The 24,771-nt window shown below is 37.5% G+C and overlaps 1 protein-coding gene across 14 annotated transcripts in view; it reads right to left on the bottom strand.

The window, feature by feature from the left end:
- The window catches only part of dmd (dystrophin), a 1,684,732-nt gene that overhangs the window by 954,395 nt on the left and 705,566 nt on the right, over positions 1–24,771 (bottom strand). For all 14 annotated transcript variants that reach the window (XR_010004953.1, XM_008107345.3, XM_016992722.2 and 11 more), the window contains 4 exons: positions 15,713–15,836; positions 12,616–12,703; positions 4,799–5,040; positions 2,089–2,269 (listed from right to left, as the gene is read on the bottom strand). Coding sequence is in view for 13 of the 14 variants with exons in the window: in XM_008107345.3 (XP_008105552.2) it covers positions 2,089–2,269; positions 4,799–5,040; positions 12,616–12,703; positions 15,713–15,836 (635 nt within the window). In the remaining variant the exon portion in view is untranslated. The remainder of the gene's footprint in view (positions 1–2,088; positions 2,270–4,798; positions 5,041–12,615; positions 12,704–15,712; positions 15,837–24,771) is intronic.

Genomic DNA, 24,771 nt, shown 5'->3' with positions numbered 1-24,771 from the left:
AGGTTTAAATCTTCTATGCTTTAAACACATTCAGCTCTCTTTCGCTTCAGAATCATTAGGAAAATTAATTCAAACCTATTAAATAAAACTTAAAACCGTTTGTTGGATTCTATCTGAAAACACACATGAGAGCTGCCTTTAAAAATGAGGTATTTAAAGGAAGGTTTGAATGTGTTACTTGTTCGGTAGAAAGGAAGCACAATTGATAGAAGAGAATGCTTCATGATATTTACTTCATAGTTAAAGTGACAAATTATGCATTTCTGCCCATAGCCATTTACAATCTTTCCTCAAGTGGAAACCATGCATTTCAAGAATGATTTAAACCCCCATTTCATTTCTTTGAAAGAAAATCCAAAGCTAGGAATAATGTCATCTCTGAAAATTATCCCTGACAACACTGTTAATGTCTTGAAAACAGCAGGAGTGGGACAAGAGGGAAAACAAAAAAGTGCATGTGTTTATGGTTCAAGGATATTTTTCCTTATACCTTTGTATGTATGTACGTAACTTAGTTTTGTTCAAAGTCACCTTCCATGGTCCCAGGCTGCTAAAGCTGAAAGGGATATAAATCTGAGAACCAATTCAATCACTTATAAACTGTTTCATTTGGGAACTGGCTGAGAAAAGTATCCCAATGGAAGGAAAACCGCCTCCCTTCATCTACTGGAGAGAGACAATTTACTTGAGCATGCATGCCACTGAACACACATGTACACATTACTGTAACTTGTATATTTTGGGCTATTCCATGCCAAATGTCACTTCCTTCATTTTTGAAATTATGGCTAGTTTTTGAAAACATTTTTGTGACATCCTAAAATTAACAAATCTCTTGGGACATTATTTTTTTTATAAGTTCAGCAGATACATGAAACTTGGGCTTCAGTTATCAGAAGAATGTATATGAAGAATAAGGCTACCCTGAGAAAAATGGCATGAAAGGCACCAAGAAAATTATCTGGATAATTCTATGTAAAGATTACATGTATGTACATGAATCCTTCAAAACAGCATTTATAACAAATAATGCATCTTCAATTTCTTTTTTTTGGGGGGGGGGGGGGGCATTATGGAACTGCAGACATACGTCTTAAATCAAACTCTGTTCAATTTGTGCTACACTTTTTCTTTGTACAAGAACACTGAATTCTTTTCCATTAGACTATTGCCTTTTTTTTTAGTGAATAAGATTTATGTACATATATACTTTTATATAAGCATAAGTTTGGATCAGACTTCTAGATCACATTTTATGTTGTATATAGATATCTCACAGATGTCACAAGTGAAATTGCCACAAATGAAATTTAACAAATAAAGAATTGTAATTCATGCAAAGTGCTAATTCAACCAGTCACTTCAATAGGATGAAGATCAGCAACCTAGAACTTCAAATAAGGAAAACAATTGCTAACAGAAACTGCTGAAAGCTTTATCAAAAACTACCAAAGACTATATAAATTGATATATGGAGTGGAAATTAAAATTTAAAAACTTTGATTTCCTTTTAATAATATTACTACAAGCAACAATTAGATTTATGTCTAATTTATGTCAATGGCACACCAATGATGTTGGTGGCATTCTGTTATGATTAAGAATACAAAATTCCAGACATCCGAAGTAGCAGACAGTAGCATCCATCAATGCTTATGTCATAATAACATTAGCATTATTTACACTCCCAGAAATGACTGGGGGTGTGAAGAATGTTTGCAGGTTTTGTCATCTTTGTCAAAACACTGCCAACGACTATAAAACTTAAATGGTAAGACCAATGTTTTTCCTGCCAGTAACAATTTAAAAGAAAAGGAAGAAGCATTAAATATATTCTTTATATAAAAACTGAATTCTGGCCATAATGTTTTTTGCACAAAAAACCTCTCTTTGAAAATCTGATCAAATTAACCATCAAAGGGGGGAAAGGAAAATCTATAAAAACCTTAAAAACTTGCTCAGTGGAGAGAAAATCTCTTCATGTTTTGTTTTGTTAAAAGAAAACAAGGAAAATTTACATCCCTACATAGGACTTTAGAGTCAGCAGGTGGCCATAATTAAAAATGTATAATTAAAAATGATACTTACTTGTTTGTAGATGTTTTTCTCTAGCTTTCACATCATCATAAACTTGATTAAAATGGTTGGTAAAAGCAACAAGATCTGCTTCCAGAAACATTGGTCCTTGCTGTTTCTCTTTCAGCGCTTTGCTTTGAACTTTTAGTTTTTCTATCTGAGGCTGAAGTCTTTTAAATCGGGCAACTTCATCCTAAATATTAGGAGTTTTAAAAGTCAGAATGTAGTAAAAATGAGAGCAAAAGAGAGGGAGAAGAAAGTGTTTTCAGACACCAATACATAGGATGCCAACTTTTTTCAGACACCAATAATACATAGGATGCCAACTTTCCAATGTCAGCATCCCTACACATCTTTCATAACCCCTTTCTTTGGTAAAAGTTGTATGTGTCATTGGAATATCCAGTGTTGGATTTAGGACAAATGAGGCCCTGTGCCAGTTAAGTTAGGAGGCCCCTTCCTTGGGTCCTGAAGGAGGGAGGCTCAGTAGGCTGACACTCCCTGCTTTGTGGCACACTCCCATAGATTGTCAACTCTATCATTATGTCTAGAATCACTACAAAACAGAACACCTTCAAATTTAGAATTGTACTACCGTGTTTCCCCGAAAATAAGACAGTGTCTTATATTAATTTTTGCTCCCAAATATGTGCTAGGTCTTATTTTCAGGGGATGTCTTATTTTTCCATGAAGAAGAATTCACATTTATTGTTGAACAAAAAAATGAACATTTATTATATACTGTACCGTAGTTGTCATCACAAACCAGCATAACCAGACAAACTATGAATCCTATCAAGAATTTCTTGTTATAACCATTATTTCCATGTACAACTGGTATGTATATTTACCAATCCTGCATGCTCTGGTGTTCTGTTTTGCAGGCGCTGGGCATGCTTCCAAACAAAAACTTTGCTAGGTCTTACTTTCGGGGGAGGTTTTATATTTAGCAATTCAGCAAAACTTCTACTAGGTCTTATTTTTCGGGGATGTCTTATTTTCGGGGAAACAGGGTACATAAGCAACATCCATTGTAAAAAATGTTTTTGGGCAGGAAGATCCCCCCCCCCCCCGCCGGCCAACGATGCCTTGTACTTAAACACACCTAGACACAGCAGTATATCTGGCACTGGGAATGACTTATTTGGAGACATTGACATTGACTAGCACAGCAACACTCAAGAAGGACCCTGTGCTGATACATACTCTTGGTTTTGCTTGCTGAACTCACTGACTACCTTAAAGCAGGCTATCACAGTTAACACCTGTTTCATAGTAAGACACTGAATGAATTATCTTTGCAATAACTTCTAGCACAGGGTACATGTTTACTTCTTGTATACTGCTTTTCATTCAGTGAATTTGGTTTTAATACAGATTATACGAAAGGGCATAAGCACATGAAACTGAACCTCAGAGGGCAGAATACACAGTAGTATTTAATTAAAAATATATTTATGATCTTCCATCCATCATGGAAGCCATTGGATCTATTCTTGGATCTTCCATTATCTGCCCAAACCATTTTGGTTTGATCACCTGCATCTCTTACTAGGCAATGGGTTATACGTATGCTAACCTCAAAAACCCCTTAACAAATTTATCCCAATTCAACTATTTTTGATGAAGTGGTTTGAATCTTATGACATAAATGCAGCAATTCTACAAGTTTAACAAACAAACAAAAAGCAAGAAACCACTTTGCAAAAGAAAACTGAAATTTTGGGAGGAGGGGGTATAAAAAAACACCCAGGACATGTAATTTTCTGCTTCTTTAGCACTCTTTTATTTAATTAATAACCTAATTTTAGAATTTGTGATCAAATTTAAACTTAAGTTTATTAAAGTTGTGTCTTTTTGTTAGGAAATCTCTAACTTACTTGATTTTAGTTAGGTTACTACATTACAAGTATGTATTCAGTCACCAAGGATGGGGACAATGATGGAGTCATGTGAAGGGACAGCTCTGGTACATCTGAGTCCCCAGGTTTTCCTTATGATAGTGGCATCACAATAGAAGAGGAAATGTCAAATAGATTGTTCATTAGGGTGAATGAATTGGACTGCAATGGAGCAAACCTAATCCAGAAAAAAGCAACCCATATACCACCAAGTTCTGAAGGCACCGTGGTCTCAAAATTCCAGAATCTGTTTGAGTAGGTTTGTTTGCTTTCTTCATGCAAAGAAACATACATGTGCAATTTTCAACCATGTACACATTCTTTGTATGTGTGTGTGCTTAGGTACTTTATTATATAAACAGAAATTTAAAAATTATAACTAGCAACACCATCCTTTTGAATTGAGACAACCTATACACAATATTTCATATAACAAGCCAGTTACTTTCCTCAAAAACAGAATCCTTGAAGCTCCTACATGTGAATTTGTTCCTGGTGTGTTGAGAGTAATTTGGCTGTTCACCTTGTTACTTTCTTTAAAAGGTGTTTTGAGAGGAACATTTTCCTTGGGAATGCCAATGTACACATTTTGATGCATTCATTTTGTACCATTTGTTTGTATTGGACTAAGTTGTGTTTGGTTGCATGTTTCAATGTCTACAATTATAGTATAGATTTACAAGGCAAAATAATTGCTCTTCCACTGCCAAACTTGGAAGTAAGTACAAAATTATTTTGGGCAGGGAAATGTAGACCCAATACATTTATCTTCCATCTCAATGAAGCATATTGCTACAACAGATCAGGACAGGATTTCTAACCTTGCACTTATCTAGCTGTGTTTTCACTGCATCAGGATTTGCTGCTGGTGTCGGTTGTGCTTTTAGCCAATTTTCAGCAGTAATTACTGTCTGTTCCAATTGATGCAGCTGGGAGTAAAATGCAATGATATTATTTTGGTGCTCCAGCCATGCCAGTCTTTCACTCAGTAACTGACAGAACTCAACCCAGCGATTGTTCAACTGCTCTGAGGCTTGCTTGATGTTGTCAGCATTAAGTCCCTCTAGAAAGAAAGAAAGGAAACAGGAAAGGTTTAATACATTTATTTTTAGGCCACAGCAGATTTAAAAATGGAGATGGAATTAAACAACCTATTACTCTATCAGATCTTTCACAAAACTAGCCAGTGATTTATTACCAGCTAAATGATCCTGAACATACAGATGTTGTGCATTAGTGGAGAGAGGATCTTAATGCCCTGTAAAAATCTAGCAAAGTATTATTGTCAAGATGAACTTCACTTCAAAAAAAAAGAAGTTTAAAAAGAGAATGTAAGATTAATGAAATCAATTGGGTGAAATGGAAAGTTCCATATGAAAAAGGGAGGTTTTTTCCCTCCCCTCTCGACTAAAAATAATGTCTTATCGCATTTAGCAGAAAAATATGCTTAATATCCAAACATTACATGTATTATGTCTTTTCATTTATACATTCATACACTTAAGCACCCAGATAATTGAGATGCAATTTGTTAATCTACATGCTCACGAATGACAAACAAAAAAGGGTCAGAGAAAAGACACTGAGCAAGAAGCATACAGAACAAAGAGCCTTCACAAGCTGCTTCAGATCACAGGACGCCAGAGCTGAAGAGGACGGTCAACAGCATATCACAGAGTAAGGACTAGTACAACAACAACTTTCTGCAGGCATTAATTAAATCTAGTCATTAAGAGTGTGGATGGCAATTTGGAGAAGGAGGATCTGAGAAATGTATTTCCAACAATGTCAGCATGCTCAATGATAATACAAAACATTTTTTTTAAATATACAGTTATAATTTTTTCAAAGAAGGAATGAGGAAAGAAATCAACAGACTATCAAAAGAGAATCTGCAAAAGAGTGCTTGGTTCATAGAACTTAAATTCTAGAAATGTATCCTGAAGCAGAGCTTGACAAAATTACTTTTAAAAAAGTATAGCTAGCAGACCTCCCACCCAGCATGTCAGCTGGGAACTGTAGTACAAAAAAAAGCCCCTTTCCCAAGCTTTGTTCAATCAAGACTGGCTCTTGTAAGCATGATCTTTGTTTTTTCTGTATTGTTTTTCAAATAAATTATGAGCTTAATCCCTGTCTTCTAAATATTTTTTTTTGTTTTCCTCCATGAAGCTTAAACCTTCTCAAATCTCTCTTCTGCAGAGAACATTAAGGATACAATCCACAACACAAGAATAAGTCCCACTGAATGCAGGGTGAAGTACTTTTAAATAGATTGCATTAGCCAACTCTCTAATCATAATGTGTGTAACAGTTGTTTAAATATCGCAGTGTGCAAGTGTTTTATTTAAGCTAATTTTCCTCAACACAGTGGTGTAATTTCATGATTTATTGCAACTGGTATTACATGATATAACAGAGATCCATATTGCTTTCTATTAACCACTAGTCCTTCCTGATAAAAAAGCTTGGGAAAAGTGTCATCATCAGCATTAAGGAAAAGGATGACTCTCGCCATCAACACTAGGAGTAATGAATAATACAATTCTCATTCTGTAGTAATGTATTATAATTTCAAGGTTAATGGCTCATAAATAGCTTCACATTTTATATTCAGAACAACCTATTATATTGTCAGAGAATAAATACATTGTCCCCAAAGAACACAGAGATCAGTACCTGAAGTGCCTTCATTAATTTTATTACCTGTGTATTGTGAATAACAAATTGTGCTAAAATTATTATAATTGTTCAGCACCTTACATGCAATGTCTGCAGAACTGCCATTCAATAGGAAGTATTCTTGTTATTGTGTACATATTACATACTAATAATTTCTGACCCTAAGAAAAACCCATCAATGGGTTTTCTTGGCAGGATTTGTTCAGATTGCCTTTGCCATCCTCTGAGACTGAGAAAATGTGACTTGTCCAAGATCACCCACCAAATGGATATTTGAACACTGGCTTTTCTGTGTGATAAAAAATATGTTTATTATTAGATATAGTTTCAATGAAGAAAATATGTTCTAGCTTTAGATTTACAAAAATTGTTGAATTATAACTTAACAATGAATCATGATGCCTAATTTAAGCCTTATCGTGTGCTGCATATTATGCATTTATACAAAATGGGATGTTGTAGTACTTTAAAAACTAACTGAAAGAACAAAGTTGGTAGCATAAGCTGTTGTATTTTATCTATTTCCTCAGATGCATGAAGAGAAGAACCTAAGAACAGATAGCTATGAGCAGATGTATGGGTGAATAGCAACTGAAATGCAAACGTTTTGGGATAGTGATGAGGTTACAAGTTCAGTATTAGCAGCATTATTGAGGCACAAAGACAGAAGGGAAGATGTTGCCTGAAGGCAAGATGAGTAGTCATATGAATGGCGGAGGAAACTATTGCAATGCAGTGTAATGCTATCTGGGACCCAAAAATACAGTGTAATAAACTAACTATGAGCACTCCTTAGGTTCTCCATGCGTCTGAAAAAGTAGACTTAGGGACCATCTATAGAGGCATAATGGCACAAACTCACTCTGAGTTTGCTCCTGATTACCTCCTTGACATTTCTCCACTTCTGGTGAGCATCATAACCTAGACCAGGTTAGCTGAGTTTAGCCCCACATTAGAAGAAGTTGGAAGATATGTGGGACTTTGCATAAAATAATGTGGACAGCAGGATCCAATCTGATCCAGACCTGTTTCCTGTCCAGATGGGAAACAGACAGATCACGTCTGTGTCACTATGATCACTACTTTCAGAGGGTCACCTCAAGATGACATCAGCAGAGGTGCCCATGCAACTAGGAAGAAGGTAGAGAGATTGCTCCTCTTCTTCCTAATCACATGGGCCCCTCTGCTGATTTCAGCACAGGGCACCTGTAACAGTCAAATGGAGCTGTCTGGCCATATGGGAACTGCAAGATAAAAATTGGTAGCTAGATGATGCAGTTCTCAACCTGGCTGAATTGTGTAGACACTGAGCTGCTACCATCGGGGATTCATGTGGCTACCTCTGGAGGCAGTCCAGAGCATTTCTCCTCTGAACTGGCCCCAGATTGACTAGGCAGCCTTCACTCACTTTGAGCCTATGAAAGGCTATGCTGCCAACTTTGCTCTCTCAGGGCTTCTCTATACTGTCCATTTACAGCAGTCTGGAACTGGTTTGGAAGGAACCAGTTTTTCTGTGTGGGTGATTAGCCCCTCTTGGAGGGGGGGGGTGTCAATTAACTAGCCACACATGTCCTTGGGGCATTTTTCTGTAGCACCTGTTCTGGATTCTATCATGTGCTTCAGCAGGAGCAGGTGTTTACATTATGATTCAAATTCTGAAGCCAACATCTCCCTGCAATCTGGGATATATTGGGATCTGCTACAGTGAATTAAAACATTTATCTTAGATTTTTCTGTGACTTTTTGTTATGTGCTGTAACCCCTGTAATCCATGTTGCAGAGTGCATTTGTAGCATTGATTTTGTAGCTGCTGCAGTTTCAAGTAATCTCAAAACTGTAATAAATGGTCACTGTTGAAGGGGTCTCAGTCTCTAAAGTACTACAAGATCCCTTTGCATACTGACTATTAGGGGTGTGCATTTTTTTTATTAGTCCTTGTAATTCGGGTCAAATACGTTAAATTTGTACTTACAAGGTGATATCCGATACATGGGCATGGCCAGTGCTAAAAATTTAAGAATCAAAACTTACCCCCTCCTTTTTTGTTTTCGTTTTGTAAATCTTGGAAGGTTCTCAAAGTTGGTTTTAGATTCAGTGTAAGGAAACAAAGCAAAGAAAAGCCAAAAAGCTTGCCTTAATGCCTTTCCTTCACTCCATAAATTAATGGAGTCTCGATAGTAGTAGCAGAGGCAAAAGGGAAGCAGCATTTTCTGGGAGCAGCACAGAACTCTGACAAATGTAATTTTGGATGGGAGGATCCCTATGCCAGATAATTCAAAAGGCGTTGCCCTAAACTACATTTCCCAGAATGCAGTGCACTGCTCAGCAACAGAAAGATTTGCCCCTCCATAGCCAGTCAAAGTTCCAATAAATTATGATTTTTGTTCCTGGGTTATAAATGTCATTTCCTAAATTTTTTTCTATCATAAAAACATGGTGAAAGTTCATTAAACTGCAAAAACTTTGGCTTTGCACAAGGGACATCGTGTTATAGCGCATTGTACTATCCAGTCCACCAATTTAACATCGACATACACCCATTTGATGCAAAAACTAAGTTCTCAGCATTGAAGCACTACTTTGAAAGTAAAGACTACACAATTAAGCAGGAAACAATAATTTCAATTTTTCTTTATTGTTAAAAATATGTTATTTATACAAAATTTTAAAATTCCCCAAAAATCCATGGATACGTGAAACATTCTGAAATTTGGTGGGCTAAGAGTGATAAAGGTGTTCTATCATTGTAGCACTGCAATATCTATAAAAATGAGAAAGGAGCCCCTGAAATTTTCCCTAATTATAGTAATTATGCATAATTACTATAGTGAAATAGTAACGAAATGTCCTTACTCTTGTTATAGTAACGAATTTTTCACTAGGTATACTTCATGAACACTTCACAAATGAAATGCCAATGCCCCCCGGTTTTGTAATGACTTTTGAACAATTTTTATGGATCGTACATCCCTACTGACTATTATCCCACACTGAACATTTATTTAAATGGAACAGGTGGCTCAGTGTGTCAAAGCACTGAGCTGCTGAACTTGCAGACCAAAAGGTCACAGGTTCGAATCTGGGGAGCGGAATGAGCGCCCGCTGTTAGCTCCAGCTTCTGCCAACCTAGCAGTTTGAAAACATGCAAATGTGAGTAGATCAATAAGTACCGCTCCGGCGGGAAGGTAACAGTACTCCATGCAGTCATGCCGGTCAAATGACGTTGGAGGTGTCTACAGACAACGCTGGCTCTTTGACTTAGAAATGGAGATGAGCACCAACCCTTAGAGTTAGACACGACTAGACTTAATGTCAGGGGAAACCTTTACCTTTACTAATTAATAATTATAATGTTGTTTTTAATAATATAGTTTTAAGTCTTGTTCACTGAATTTCCTTTTAAGCTTGCTTATAATTTGCATTATGGGACACCATACTAATCTATATATATAAAAATGTAATGTGCCATTTTACTATGGAGTAAACAACAAAACCAAACCAAACCACACCAAGTTTGGCCACAAAAGACATAGTCATCCAGTCTATGTCTTTCAAACAATAATAAAATCCAAATTAGAGGAAGAGGAAGAACTGTTTTTTCCTCTTGCTGCCAGTTGGAAGGGTAGGCTCTGCCCACTTCATCTCCTAGCAACCCACTCAGCCAGAATGGTGCCCAGGGCCTCTTCACTCAGGCCTCTTCCACACTGCCTATAAAATACAGATTATCTGATTTAAACTGGATTATATGGCAGTGTTGACTCAAGGCCCTTCCACACTCCTATATAACCCAGAATGCCAAGGCAGGATAATCCACAGTATCTCCTTTGAACTGGATTATCTTCAGTCCACACTGCCATATAATCCATTTCAGTGTGGATTTTATACAACTGTGCAGAAGGGGCTTCATATAATCCAGTTCTAAGCAGATAAAATAAGATTATAAATATAATATATAATAATTGCTGTGGTATAATAATACAGAACAATATAATCTCTAAAATCAGGACAGTAAATAAAGAGCAACACTCTGAAAATGGGAATTCCAGAAAGGACACAACCAGGGCCAGCTAACACCTCCCAACAAAGAATTTGCCCAGGTAGGAAGCAGCCAGGCTTTGAAGCTGCAAGGCCATTAAATGCTAATCAAGGTGGCTAATTGCAGCATTCCTCCTTGCCACACCAAGACTATTCATTGCTGTTCAACCTGGCCAACCAAGATTTCCCCTAGATAGAAAACCCCCAGGCTTTGAAACCACAAAACTACTCCATCCCATTCAACCTGGCCAATGAAGGATGCCCCTATGTAGAAAGCGGCCAGGCTTTGAAGCAGCGAGGCTATTCAGTGTAATTCTAGCAGGCCAAAAATTATTTCCCTAGAATGCAATTACCCAGCCCTCCAAGCAGCAAGCCTATTCCATTGTATTCCAGCTCACCAAAAAAGGATTCACATAAGAAGAAAATGGCCAGGCTTTGAGGCTGCAAGGCTATTTCTGGTTATTCCACCTAGCCAACAAATAATTTCCATAAGCCACAGCAATGCGTGGCTGGGCACAGCTAGTGTATATATAAGTAAATACTTTCCAAGCATCAGGAACAATTCTGGGAAAAGACATCAATCCATGGAATGATACATGATCTGAATGCAGAAAATTCTAGGATTAAGCCGTGGCATTGATATTTAGAAAAATCAAGAAGTATTGAGATACTCTGTTTGAGACCCTAGAGAGACACTGTCATTTGAAACAGAAAATATTGAGCTTGACAGAAAAATAGTATAAAACAGCTTCCTTTGTTTCTAAGATTTCCTACAACTATTTATTTTCCTTTAATTTCAGAATGTTCAAATACAAAAATCAAGGCAACAACTACTGTCTGGTCATCAGAACCACCACATATGCCAGGCAGAAGGTTTCTGTCACTTTCAAAAGTAAATAAAAATTGCTTAAATTCTTTGTTTATTTTATCTGCTCAAATCCCATCAGAGCAAAGTGAATTTTATCTCTACTGATTATTAGATTTCTGTTCATGTGTAGAGAAAGAAAAAGTATATTTTTTTCAAAATAAAAATATTATACCTGTATTTTAAAACATGCTACAGACTACAATCAGAAGATATTATATTATTCATTAATCTTCTTAAAACTGATCATATTGACAAGAATCTTTCAGCCTGTAATTCTGTACACATGTATGCTTTTTTGTTCCACTGACTGCAAGATAGCTTCAAAAAACAGATATATAGGTCATACCTGTAATAGTTACTGTCTAAAACTAAGTTAAATACTTAGTTTTACTATATGAAGACAACTGAAATGAAACAACACACAAAGAAACAGATAAAGAAAGGAGAAAATATCTAAAGTAATCTAAGCAAACAGAAGACTCTTGAAATACTATGTGAGGGCATTTTACAATGAATGGGTAGCTAAATGCACATAACAGACGGGTGTAAAAAACTTGGTAATAATAGAGGCAGATAGAATGGATATAGAAATATCAAACAAGAATGCAGAAAATTTCAAGAAAAACAAGAAAAGCTTGAATGGAAATATGCAGGTCAGTATAACAAACAAAGCAGTAAAAAGTGGTGAAAATTGAAAATTAGCCTGAAACAAATTATACAATTTTCCAAACTGTTTTCAAAATGTTAAAATTCACTTTGAAAGCATCAGGTTAAAAAGTGAAACTGCAAACTGAATGAATATTTGAAGATCAAGAACAGCTTGTTAATAGTCTGGGTACTATTGGGAACACTGGATTTTGAACTATGCGTTAGCTATGCATAGTGCTAAATTTCAAATCTGTCCCCTATTCTAATTAAAAGATAACATACCAAAATGCAAACTTTAATGTACTATTCTTTCACAAAGCGTTCTGCTAATATAATTCATGTGATAATATGAAACTATGTTTATAAAATCCCTAAGAAGATTATCTGAATCAACCACCATGTAATTACCATTCACCATCTGTTCCACCAGGGCCTCAGCTGATCTACTAGCGTCTTGAAGTTTCCTGTGCTTTTCAGGCTTTTCTCGCTCTATGGCCTGCAATATAATAGCAACAGTAGAATATTTCACATGAAAGAGTTTCAAAATAACTAACTTGCCAAACAATTAGCTAGCCCTTATGATTTGCACAGGTGTTTTTTAAAAAAAATCAAAGGTTGCATGTCTATTGATGCATTACCAGTGAATCATAAATATCAGGATGCTATGACCCTGAAGGTAAGCAGGGGAAAATCTTATAGTGCAAGCCAATGAGCAAATTGCTCATGGTACAAATCTGCTATGATGGCTTTCCTCTTCAGTACTTGTATTTATTATCTGTTCACTGCACTGGGAATAACTAACTGCTGTGTGTTAGTGGTAACCAGTGTGTCTAGCAGGAGGTGGCAAAGCAAGAAGCCTCCAGTCCAGGGTAGACAGGGAACCACCAGCAACTTACTTTGTCTTCGAGAAGAGATAACTCCTGAGGCTCCATCTACACCAGCCAAGACAATCTGGAGTATCTGGTTCCAAAATCTGCCCCAGACACAGCACAAGAGTGCACAGAAACAGTTTTGGAGTCCAGATGGATGAATGGGCTGTTAGGACATTGGGGTGCCACTGCTGTTTTACTGGCCAAAAACAGCTCTCTGACAGAGCCGTGCTGACATAGTCATTTATGTTGAAGTCTCAAGAGGACACCTAGCCAAGTGATCAGCAGAGGCAATGTTGCCAGCAAAGAAGGTAGTGGAAAGGGAGCTCTGCTGGGAAGCTTCTTGGAGATGCCTTTGACTAAAGACATAGTAGTGGATATTTTTGATGTTTGGACACTTAATCACCCTTGCCCAGATTGACTTTGGAAGCTCCATTGTAACTTACAATAATCCTTTTGCCAGATTAATTGCTCGAAACAGTGCTTCTGTTGTAAAACTGACTGTAAGTCATGTGCACTGATCGCAGAAATGCAAGGTGAGTTTGTTTTATTTGGCTCATGTAGACATAGCCTAAATTTTGAGCAAAAGGACTACTAGATTGTGTGTTGTTATGTTTACTGAGGTTTATACACATGGCAAAAAGCAGCCCAAAACTGCTTCTATCCCCCCATTGTTTATTGGTTAAATGACTAACCACCACCCTTACCACAAGTTTTGCCTGGCATGATTTCTGACTATGTTTCCTTTGGGTCAAGACTCTGACCATCACTTTCTCCATGCTTCCTCTCGCCTCATAGTTTTTTCTCAGAGGCAAGTTATTTAAAGGAAAAAGGGTTGTTCGCAACTACTGTTAAGTGCTAATGTGTAGCTGGTGTAGCTTGCAAATCAAACACTAGGAAGAGCCATATTGCTTCTCTCTGTGAACACAGCTGTTTCCAAGGGGTACTGTACTGTCTCAGTAACTGAACCCTGATCAATCATAATAAAATCAATAATCGGTTTATAGTATATATTTTTATGTTTTAATACTTACAAGTGATGAACTTATCAAAGGTGTATGAAAAATTACTTGTATAATCCAGAGTACTGCTTTACCCACCCAGGTATAAAATGTTACTCTTATACATTAAAATTATAAATTAATAAAAATATTAAAAAGTTTAATGAACAAGAATCTTCCACACAACCTCACAGCTACGTATTATTACAAGAGTCAGGATAGGTTAGGTCTCCCATTGCTTTTTCCCCCACCAATAGCTGTGTTGAAAAGACATTTTCAAAAGTTGTGCTAGCATTCTGCGGCAGGGATGAAGAGCTGAGCTATTTAACTGTTCCATCTACTTTTATCAGCCTAAGTCCCTTTATGCTACCTTACAATCTTACTTGTCTTATGAAATATAGAGCAGAAGTTCCTCAAGACCAGATGTTTCAGCTAGCATGATAAGGAACAACAGGAGTTGTCCAAAATATCTGAATATTTTCCAGTTGTAGATATAGATAATGGAATCTGCAGATGCAGAATCTGTGGCTACAGAGGGCAGATTGTACATCTCGCCTCTATTTCTATTGAAAATTTGGTGGTTTCAACAGGTTTTTGGAAATGACTAATCTGAAGCCCTAGATGCCACTTTAGCCATTAAATGGAAACTTGGGGTATAAATTGGCTTTTGGAAGCGATTATTCTGTAATCCCTAGATGCCACCCTGGCCACTACATAACTCCTGTCCTGCACTTTACCTGCTCCTTTGATTTTGTTATGGTGTTTACTTTTATTAGTTCTACCTGATAGCTATACAGGAGGTTTAAGTGGTGTAATCCTGGCCTAGGTTCCTTGCTATTAGTCACATTTCACCTCTGGCTTATGCCTATTTTTACCACGTGAGTCCTACTCTGGCCCATATTGCCATCTAGTTCAATTTATATTTTATACCCATTGGCTGTAGAATCACCCAAGGGAACGATTGCATTTGCTTTTATTAAGGTATTATATTGTTTTAAAATGTTGGAATTTTAAATATGTTTTGTTAATTGCTGTTATATTGGTTTCTTGTATTTTGTATGATGTATTGTATTGAATGTTTTTATTATGTGTAAACAGCTTTGAGTCCCCACAGGAGATAGAGCGGTATATAAATAAAGTTTGTTGTTGTTGGTATTCTATTCTCATGAAGGGTGCAGAAATAAAGCTTTGTCATCTAGATTTTGTTTCCAAATATGGTCACACAGAGATAATGGGTATTCCCATTATGAATCACCATCATTTGAGGGTTCAAAGGTTTGTGGCCTGTGAAGTTGTGACTTCTATTTAACTTTCATGGCTATCAGTTACTGATAGAGCTATCTCTTATTCATGTGGGATGCCAACTTAAGAGCAATGGAAAGCACATACTGAGTCATAAATGTTGATGACATTCACTTTTACATGCTTATTTTGCTACACTATTGGTATCTAGGAGAGGGTGACCACCCATTAAGTCCTGCAAATCCCTTGAGGATTCTCCCAATACAAACTCAACATTGTCTAACAATTATTGGTGTATAACAAAATACAGTTTATGCTTGAATAATTCAGATGCCAGAGCAAGTTGTTCTGGAAATAAAATTGAAATGAGTGCGTTTATGAGTATTTGCCTACATTGACTCTTTCTCTGAGGTCTGACAAGTTCCCTTCTTTTCTATATATTGCAAAGTCAGGACTCTGGAGTACTGCTTCTGAGCGTGTCATCCAACTGTGAAGTTCTGTTGTATCAGCATCAAACCTAGAATCAAATGGGGGAAAATTAGTTACTAATTTTAAAAAATTATAAGGAATACAGGTATTAAACAGAGGTAGCAGTTAAAAGTGAAAAAGCTTTTAAAACAATGCTACAAAGAAGTTTATTGATTGATTATTTTTTTTATTTACTGTATTTATATACTGCTTCTCTCACCCCTGGAGGGACTCAAAACGGTTTACAATATTTTTCTTGAACAAAACTTTATTTCCAAAAATTTTACATAGCTTTTGCATATACATACCAATTTCCTATCATACATGGGGCACTCCAGATGCTTTGGAGACCAAGTTTGTGCCCCTCGGGGTCACACACAGCAATTCAGAATGTCAGTCTGGAAGTGGTTTCTGGTTAACTTCTGGGGTTTTCTTTTCTTTTTTTATTTTATGGAGGAGCATATTGAGGACATTTTAGAGGTCCAGGGGACCTCTAAAATGAAAATGGTAAAATTTTTACTTGTGGAAACCTCTAAGATCAGCAAAGCATCTTCCATTCACACACACACACACACACACACACTCACACACACAATAAGAGAGCAGGCTCTAGGGAAATTGGCTCATGTTCTGGGGTTCAAACTGAAATCCTAAATTGGAATTTGAAGTAAAATAGAAGCAAAACAGGGAAGGGCCGACTTGGAAAATATATTTGGTTGTGCTCTAAATCCCAGTGGTCCAATATAAGTTAGAGAGGAGAAGCTGACTCAAAAGGGAAAAAAGTGGGATTGTCATATCTCATTGGAGTATAACGGTAGAAACTTCATCATTTAACAGCGTGTGTTTCCAAAACTGTAATAAAGTGTCAAACCAAACATTCTAAAAGATGAGCTTCTTAGAAGCAAAGAATGAATCCCAAATGATGAAAAAACTAGAAAACAGGGTTCAAATTTCTAAGGTGACAAAATCTTCGATGCAAGGAAGAAAAAGAAATAAATCAAGAAATGGACATAAGATTCCTGAGGTTAAAAAATGCCAGGAAAACATGAGAGGCATTTTGAGGGTAGGGCTAGTAAAGAGACGTTCAGGAAGCTGCCCCTAAGATAGGTTTATAAATTCTCAACTACCCTTAAAATGGATTAAGGCCAGCCTTGCCCTGACTAATGTTTCCCGCTCATTGATCGAAGGCTGTCACTGCAATTGTTTTTAACTAAAATTGCTGTGTTTTATCTATGATGTATTTTTGTTACATTTATTGTTTTGTATTTGTATTTGTACTCTTTGTAAACCGCCCTGAGTCCCTCTGGGGAGATAGAGCAGTATATAAAAAAATTATTATTATTATTATTATTATTATTATTATTATTATTATTATTATTATTATTATTATTATTGTTGTTGACACAATGACATAGTCTGACACAGCAAACAAGATAGATATGCTGGATTTCGTATCACAAGTCGAACACTTCCCAAGCGTTTAGGACTTTGCGATGTATTTTCGGATGATGCGCGCAGATCCCAGTAGGGTGGCCTTTTGCAGTGGGCAGATCGTAATTTTGTCAATGTCTATTGTTTCCAAATGCCGGCTGAGATCTTTTGGCATGCCACCCAGTGTGCCCATTACCACCGGGCCCACCTGTACTGGTTTCTGCCAGAGTCTTTGAAGTTTAATCTTGAGGTCCTGATAGCAGCTGAGTTTTTCCTGTTGTTTTTCATCAATTCGACTGTCATCTGGTATGGCAACATCAATAATCCAAACCTTTTTTTTTCCCCACAACTGTGATGTCTGGTGTGTTGTGTTCCAGAACTTTGTCAGTCTGGATTCGAAAGTCCCATAGTATCTTTGCATGTTCATTTTCCATTGCCTTTGCAGGTTTGTGATCCCACCAGTTTTTTACTGCTGGGAGGTGGTACTTGAGGCATAAGTTCCAGTGAATCATTTGGGCCACATAGTTGTGCCTCTGTTTGTAGTCAGTCTATGCGATTTTCTTACAGCAGCTGAGGATATGATCAATGGTTTCATCAGCTTCCTTGCACAGTCTGCATTTTGGGTCATCAGCTGATTTTCGATCTTGGCCTTAATTGCATTTGTTCTGATGGCTTGCTCCTGGGCTGCAAGAATCAGGCCTTCTGTCTCCTTCAGTGTCCCATTAGTGAGCCATAGCCAGGTCTTCTCCTTATCAGCTTTTCCTTCAATTTTGTCAAGGAACTTTCCATGCAATGTTTTGTTGTGCCAGCTTTCAGCTCTAGTTTGTAGTGTGGTTTTCTTGTACGGACTTTTTGTCTGCTGTGCTTTGAGGAGTTTCTGATTTTTGACCTTAATCAAAGCAGGTTCTTCACTTTGCTTTACATATTCTGCCAGGGCATGTTCTTCTTCTTTGACTGCTTGTTTTACTTGCAAGAGTCCTCTGCCACCAGATCTTCTAGGCAGATATAGCCGGTCAACATCACTGCGAGGGTGCAGTGAATGATGAATGGTCACGAGTTTTCTTGTTTTTCTGTCCAAATTGTCCAGTTTCACCTGTGTCCAGTTTATGATGCCAGCAGTATATCTTATGATAGGTATGGCCCAGGTGTTTACGGCCTTGATGGTGGTGATGATGGTGATGATGATTATTATTATTATTATTGACCTAATTTAAATTCTATGGTTTAAGGGAAATCTTCATATAAATAGAGTGATTTATATAAATAATGAATTTACCTGGGCAGCATCAAGTATACCTCCATGGTATGGAATAAGTGGCTTTCCATGAAAACATTTCTCACTGGTTCAAATTAAATGGATCATTTTGGGGCTTCATGGTTTAAATATGTAGAATATTAATCAATATTGTATTTTTCCAGTATAATTCATTATGTAATCTCATATTACTGTATAAATGTTTTTCTACCTCTAAAATTTGCAGATATCTATCAAAACTAAGAAATGATTTTCTGGGCAGTTTTCAAAGGTTGCTGGGAAAATGTATGGAAATGCTGATGATGCACTTAATGTTGAAAAACTTAGCAGAAGAATGAGAAATTATATGAAATAACCTAGCTCATACTTTCAAATAAAAGTAATTAGCAACAGGCTATTGTGTTACTTTTAATTGAGAAACATGTGCCAAAAACTGAATTCTCCATTATTATCCTGATTTATTTTTAAGAGGAGATACCTATAGAATAATTACATTGACCTGTGAATAAGTTGACCCAGGGTTGTTAGATCAATTTTATGACTAATATTTATCTATTTATAGATGAGTATATACGTTAAATTGCTCCCAGCACTGTAAAAACTTCAGTTAGGGGCGGGATAAGCTCCCGGCTGTCAGCCCTAGCTTCTGCTTACCCAGCTGTTCGAAAGCATGTAATGCAAGTAGATCAATAGATATTGTCTCAGCTGGGAGGTAAAAGGGCACTCCATGCAGACATGCTGACAACAATCGGAAAAGTCTATAGACAATAGCCTCCTCGGCATGGAAAATGGAACAAGAGCATCTCCCCATGGCCTGAGTTGAGCATCACTTCTGTGTATTATATGTCTTTGTTACTATGTAAAAAGGCACTGAATATTTGCCTTATACAGTAGAGCCTCACTTATCCAACACTTACTTATCCAACATTCTGGATTATTCAATGCATTTTTGTAGTCAATGTTTTTAATACATCATGATATTTTGGTGCTAAATTCATAAATACGGTAATTACTATATAGCATTACTGCGTATTGAACTACTTTTTCTGTCAAATTTGTTGTATAACATGATATTTTGGTGCCTAATTGGTAAAATCATGACCTAATTTGATGTTTAATAGGCTTTTCCTTAATCCCTCCTTATTATCCAACATATTTGCTTATCCAACATTCTGCCAGCCCGTTTATGTTGGATAAGTGAGACTCTACTGTATATGTAAACTGTAATCCATTCTGAGTCCCTCCGGGGAGATAAAGTGGAATATAAATAAAGTGCATCATCATCATCATCATCATCATCATCATCATCATCATCATCATTACAGCAGAGTTACCTCACTTCCTTGCTCTTGTTGGTTGGCAACTTTCAACTAAATACATGATAGAAATATAATTCTTTCTATATAAACATTGCCGAATTTGGAATGCTTTTCCTTCTAAAACTATCATTTCAACATACCTCTTCTAGTCTGATTTGGAACGTTAAACAGGGCTCAGCCTAGTTAGTATTTCAATTGGAGGCCACCAGGGAATATCAGGGATTTCTAGATGAGACTAGAAAAAACTTCTGCATGAAACCAAGGAGAGCTAAAGCAAAGTTGACAAAACTGGATTAGATTGACCAGTGGTCTGAATCTGGATTAAGCTTACTCCTGTATTCCTTAGCACAAAAGTATCAAGTGTGGATGGTTTGTTACTTTACTCATCTTTTGTCTCTTTATGGTTTTTATTTTCTTCTCTTCCATTTTCTATTTCTTATGTACCTTTATGTTCTTTCTCTCTTTTTTTTGCTACAGCCTCCTAGGAATAATCCTCTCAAAAATATGTTGCCATAGGCCACCCCCTCTATTTCACAGAAGAGAAAACCTCCACTAGGGTGAGGCTATGCATCATAGAAGAAAATCACAGTCTATGGCCCTGGAAAAAATATTGCTATATTAGGAAACCAGTTTCTAAATATTACTGAATTTTACAGCTTTAATCTGTTCCAGCAATCTACAATTCATGAATTGGATATGGTTGTCAGTGGTTATAATCTTCTACTGGAGTGTGCCCAACCCAAACTGTCAGTACTTGGCAGTCTGCGACTGTTTATTGTTTTATTTTGAGCCAAATGATGCTATTAGAAGAGGGCAAATGTTGTTATAGAATTTTAATGACAGTTCAACTGTGAGAATTCAATACATCCTAAGTAAATCTTTGACATTCATCTTAATATTTAACATTTGAGTTTGGCTGTTGTTAGACTAGCTGTATGTTTTTAGGAGTGAGATTTACTTGAAATTCACTAAATGTGGAGACACTAGATGGAGCACCTATCCTGCTTTAATGTGCCTTTCCTTTCACAGAAGGAACACAGCTAGCCACTCAGATAATTTTCTGACAAATTGAATTCTTATATTGCCAGATATTATTACCTATACTAATTGGTTTTATATACTGTACAAAGGAGTATGGGGCACTAAATTGTTTTCTAGAATGTCAATAAATTGTATTGTTTATAAGTACTTTGCAGATTGTAAAGAATTAAAAAATATGGAGATTAAGTGTCCAGTGTCTTAGATAATGGTGCATATATGCTGACTTGCAGTATGGATGGGCAATTTTTGAAACAGAATCAGCTTTCTGAATGTCCGACAAATGGCAATTCTGCATTTCCCAGTACTGTATATTGTTAAATACTTAAGTAACATTAAGCATTGGCCAGAACTGGAGCAGCTATTAAGAAATCAGAACGACAGTGTGAAAACAGTCTGTCAGAACCAATAGGGAAATGGCATTTCATGGGAAAAGACTGAGTGATCTTGTCATCAAAACTCATTGGACACTGACATTCCTTCCCCAGCCAAAAACATAACCAGAAATTCTGTCTGCCTGTAACACTGAAGCCTAAGGATCACACATTGATTTTAAATAGATTTGTTTCATGAATTTCATTCCTAACACTCAGGTAAGATTACTAATTAGAAAAAAAAAGATGGCAATGCTTGGTAAAATCAAAGGTGGTAGGAAAAATCTTTAGACTTTATTGAATAGACTCAATAAAGGAAGCCATGCTCTGAGTTGGAAGACCTTAACTGAGTTGTTAATAAAAGGCCATTTTGTAGGTTTCTCATTCATAGGGTCATCATAAGTTGAAGAGTGGCAGCAATTAAGAATAACAAACAGCAAGAGAGCTCATTGTCTTTTATATCAGAAACACAAACCACTAGGACAACCAAGAGGCAAGGATTTTTAAAGGGTTCAGAGAGATCTCTGGCATCACAACAGGTCCATTATTGCCAATAGTATTGGAGGGTTCTTTTTACACAAGTGGTCTGAAGAGCAAGATCAGGAAAAGAAGACCACATCCTTTCATCACAATGGGCTGAGGTAAACTGGTTCAGAGAGCACAATGTAGTGGTTTCAGCATTAGACAAAGAAACTGGAATACCAGGGTTCAAATTCCAGCTCAGCCAAAGAAACCCAGTGGGTAACCTCGGGAAAGTCTAAAGAAATTCTGTCAAGAAAACCCTGATATAACTGTGCCTTAGTATTGTCGTGTATTCAAAATGACTTGCAAAGGATCATTACCTTGACATGGTGCTGGGGCTTGCGCACCTCGATGATGCCATGAGCTAAACCATGAAGGGCTACCCATGACAGGAAGTTCATGGCAGAGAGGTCAGACTAAATACAATCCCTGGGGAAGGTAATGGCCACCCACTCCAGCATTCTTGCCATGAAAACTAAATGGATCAGTACAACCAGAGACATGTCGGTATACCATCAGAAGATAGGACTCCCTGGTCGGAAGATGGTCAAAATGCTACTGGGGAGGAAGAGAAGACTAGTCCAACTAGCCCCAGATGTGATGACGCAGTTAGCTCAAAACTGAAAGGAAGGTTAACGGCCGATGGTGCTGGAAGTGAATGACAAATCTGATGTTCTAAAGATCAACATACTATAGGAACCTAGAATATAAGATCTATGAGCCAGGGCAAACTGGACGTGGTTTTGGTGAGATGTCAAGATTAAAGATAGACATTCTGGAAATGAGTAAACTGAAATGGACTGGAATGGGCCATTTCACAACAGATGACCACCAGATCTACTACTGTGGACAAGAGGAACACCAAAGAAATTGAGTAGCCTTCATAGTTAATAACAAAGTTGCTAAAGCAGTGCTTGGATACCACCCAAAAAACGATAGAATAATCTCAATTCGAGTTCAAAGCAAGCCGTTTAACATCACTGTGATCCAAATATATGCCCCAACCACAGCTGCTGAAGAAGCAGAATAAGATCAGTTCTATGAGGATCTGCAGCACCTACTGGATAATACACCAAAAAGAGACATTATTTTCATTACAGGAGATTGGCATGCTAAAATGGGCAGTCAAATGACAACCGGATTCACAGGCAAGCATGGTTTTGGACAACAAAATGAAGCAGGACACAGGCTGATAGAATTTTGCCAGGAAAACTCATGTTGTGCATAACAAACACTCTCTTCCAGCAACCTAAAAGACAGCTTTATACATGGACTTCACCAGATGGTCAACACTGAAATCAGATTGACTACATCCTTTGCAGCCAAAGGTGGCAGACATCCATCCAGTCGGTGAAAACAAGACCTGGAGCTGACTGTAGTTTAGATCATGGACTTATTGCACAATTTAGAATCAGACTAAAGAGAATGGGGAAAATACACAGACCAATTAGATATGATCTCACAAATATTCCTAGTGAAAATGCAATGGAGGTGAATAATAGATTTCAGGGACTAGATTTAATAAATAGAGTCCCAGAAGAACTATGGACAGAAGTTCACAACATTGTTCAGGAGGCGGGGCGGCAACAAAGTACGTCCCAAAGAAAAAGAAAACCAAAAAGGCAAGATGGTTGTCTGCTGAGACACTGGAAGTAGCCCAAGAAAGAAGGAAAGTGAAAGGAAACAGTGATAGGGGGAGATATGCCCAACTAAATGCACAATTCCAGAAGAGATAAGGAATTATTTTTAAACAAGCAATGCATGGAAGTGAAAGAAGACAATAGAATAGGAAGGACAAGAGACCTTTTCCAGAAAATCAGAAACATTGGAGGTAAATTTCAGGCAAAAATGGGCATGATCAAAAACAAAGATGGCAAAGACCTAACAGAAGCTGAAGAGATGAAGAAAAGTTGGTGAGAGTATACAGAAGATCTGTATAGGAAGGATAATAATATAGAGGATAGCTTTGACGGTGTGGTGAGTGAATTAGAACCAGAAATCCTGAGGAGTGAGGTTGAATGAGCCTTAAGAAGCATTGCTAATTTATTTATTTATTTATTGTATCACTTCTACCCCGCCCTTCTCTCCCATTAGGGGACTCAGGGCGGCTTACAATATAAACATACACATCAAAAACAGTTTTCATCAAATTTAAAAATCCATCAAGATTAAAAATTAGAATAAAATTAAAAATATACATCAAAATATACATAGTTATACATTTAAATATACATTTAAGGCGCTTTCCATGTCCAGGTGGGGTCATATATTCATATCTCATTTTTGCTGCTACTCATGCTCAAATGCCTGGTCCCATAACCACATTTGTTCTCTTTTGGAAAAACAGGAGGAGGGAGCCTGCCTGACTTCAATGGGGAGGGCGTTCCATAGGCGGGGAGCCACTACTGAAAAGGCCCTATCTCTCGTCCCCACCAGCCGCACCTGTGAGGCTGACGGGACCGCGAGCAGGGCCTCACCTGACGATCTTAAGCTTCGAGGTGGGTTGTAGCGGGAGACACGTTCAGACAGATAAGCTGGGCCAGAACCGTTTAGAGCTTTATAGGCTAAAGCCAGCACCTTGAATTGTTCTCAGTAGCTAATCGGCAGCTAGTGGAGCTGGCGTAACAGAGAAGTGGTACACTCCCTGTACGCTGCTCCAGTTATTAACCTGGCAGCCTCCCATTGGACTAATTGAAGCTTCCGAACAGTCTTCAAAGGCAGCCCCACGTAGAGTGCTCTTGTTACATCTAAACGAGTAGTCTAAATGAGATGTAACAAGAGCATGGCCCACCGTGGCCAAGTCCAGCTTCCCAAGGTACGGTCGCAGCTGGCTTACAAGTTTTAATTGTGCGAAGGCTCCCCTAGCCACCGCTGAGACCTGGGGCTCCAGGCTCAACGATGAGTCTAGGATCACCCCCAGACTGTGCACCTGCGCCTTCAGGGGGAGTGTGACCCCATCCAGCGCAGGCTGTAACCCTATACCCTGTTCGGCCTTCCAACTGACCAGGAGGACCTCTGTCTTGTCTGGATTCAATTTCAATTTGT

The sequence above is a fragment of the Anolis carolinensis genome, chromosome 3 (assembly GCF_035594765.1).
Source record: "Anolis carolinensis isolate JA03-04 chromosome 3, rAnoCar3.1.pri, whole genome shotgun sequence".
In the NCBI taxonomy this organism is placed as follows: Eukaryota; Metazoa; Chordata; class Lepidosauria; order Squamata; family Dactyloidae; genus Anolis; species Anolis carolinensis.
The sequence above is the reverse complement of the archived record's forward strand: the minus strand, read 5'-3'. Positions and strand labels throughout refer to the sequence as shown.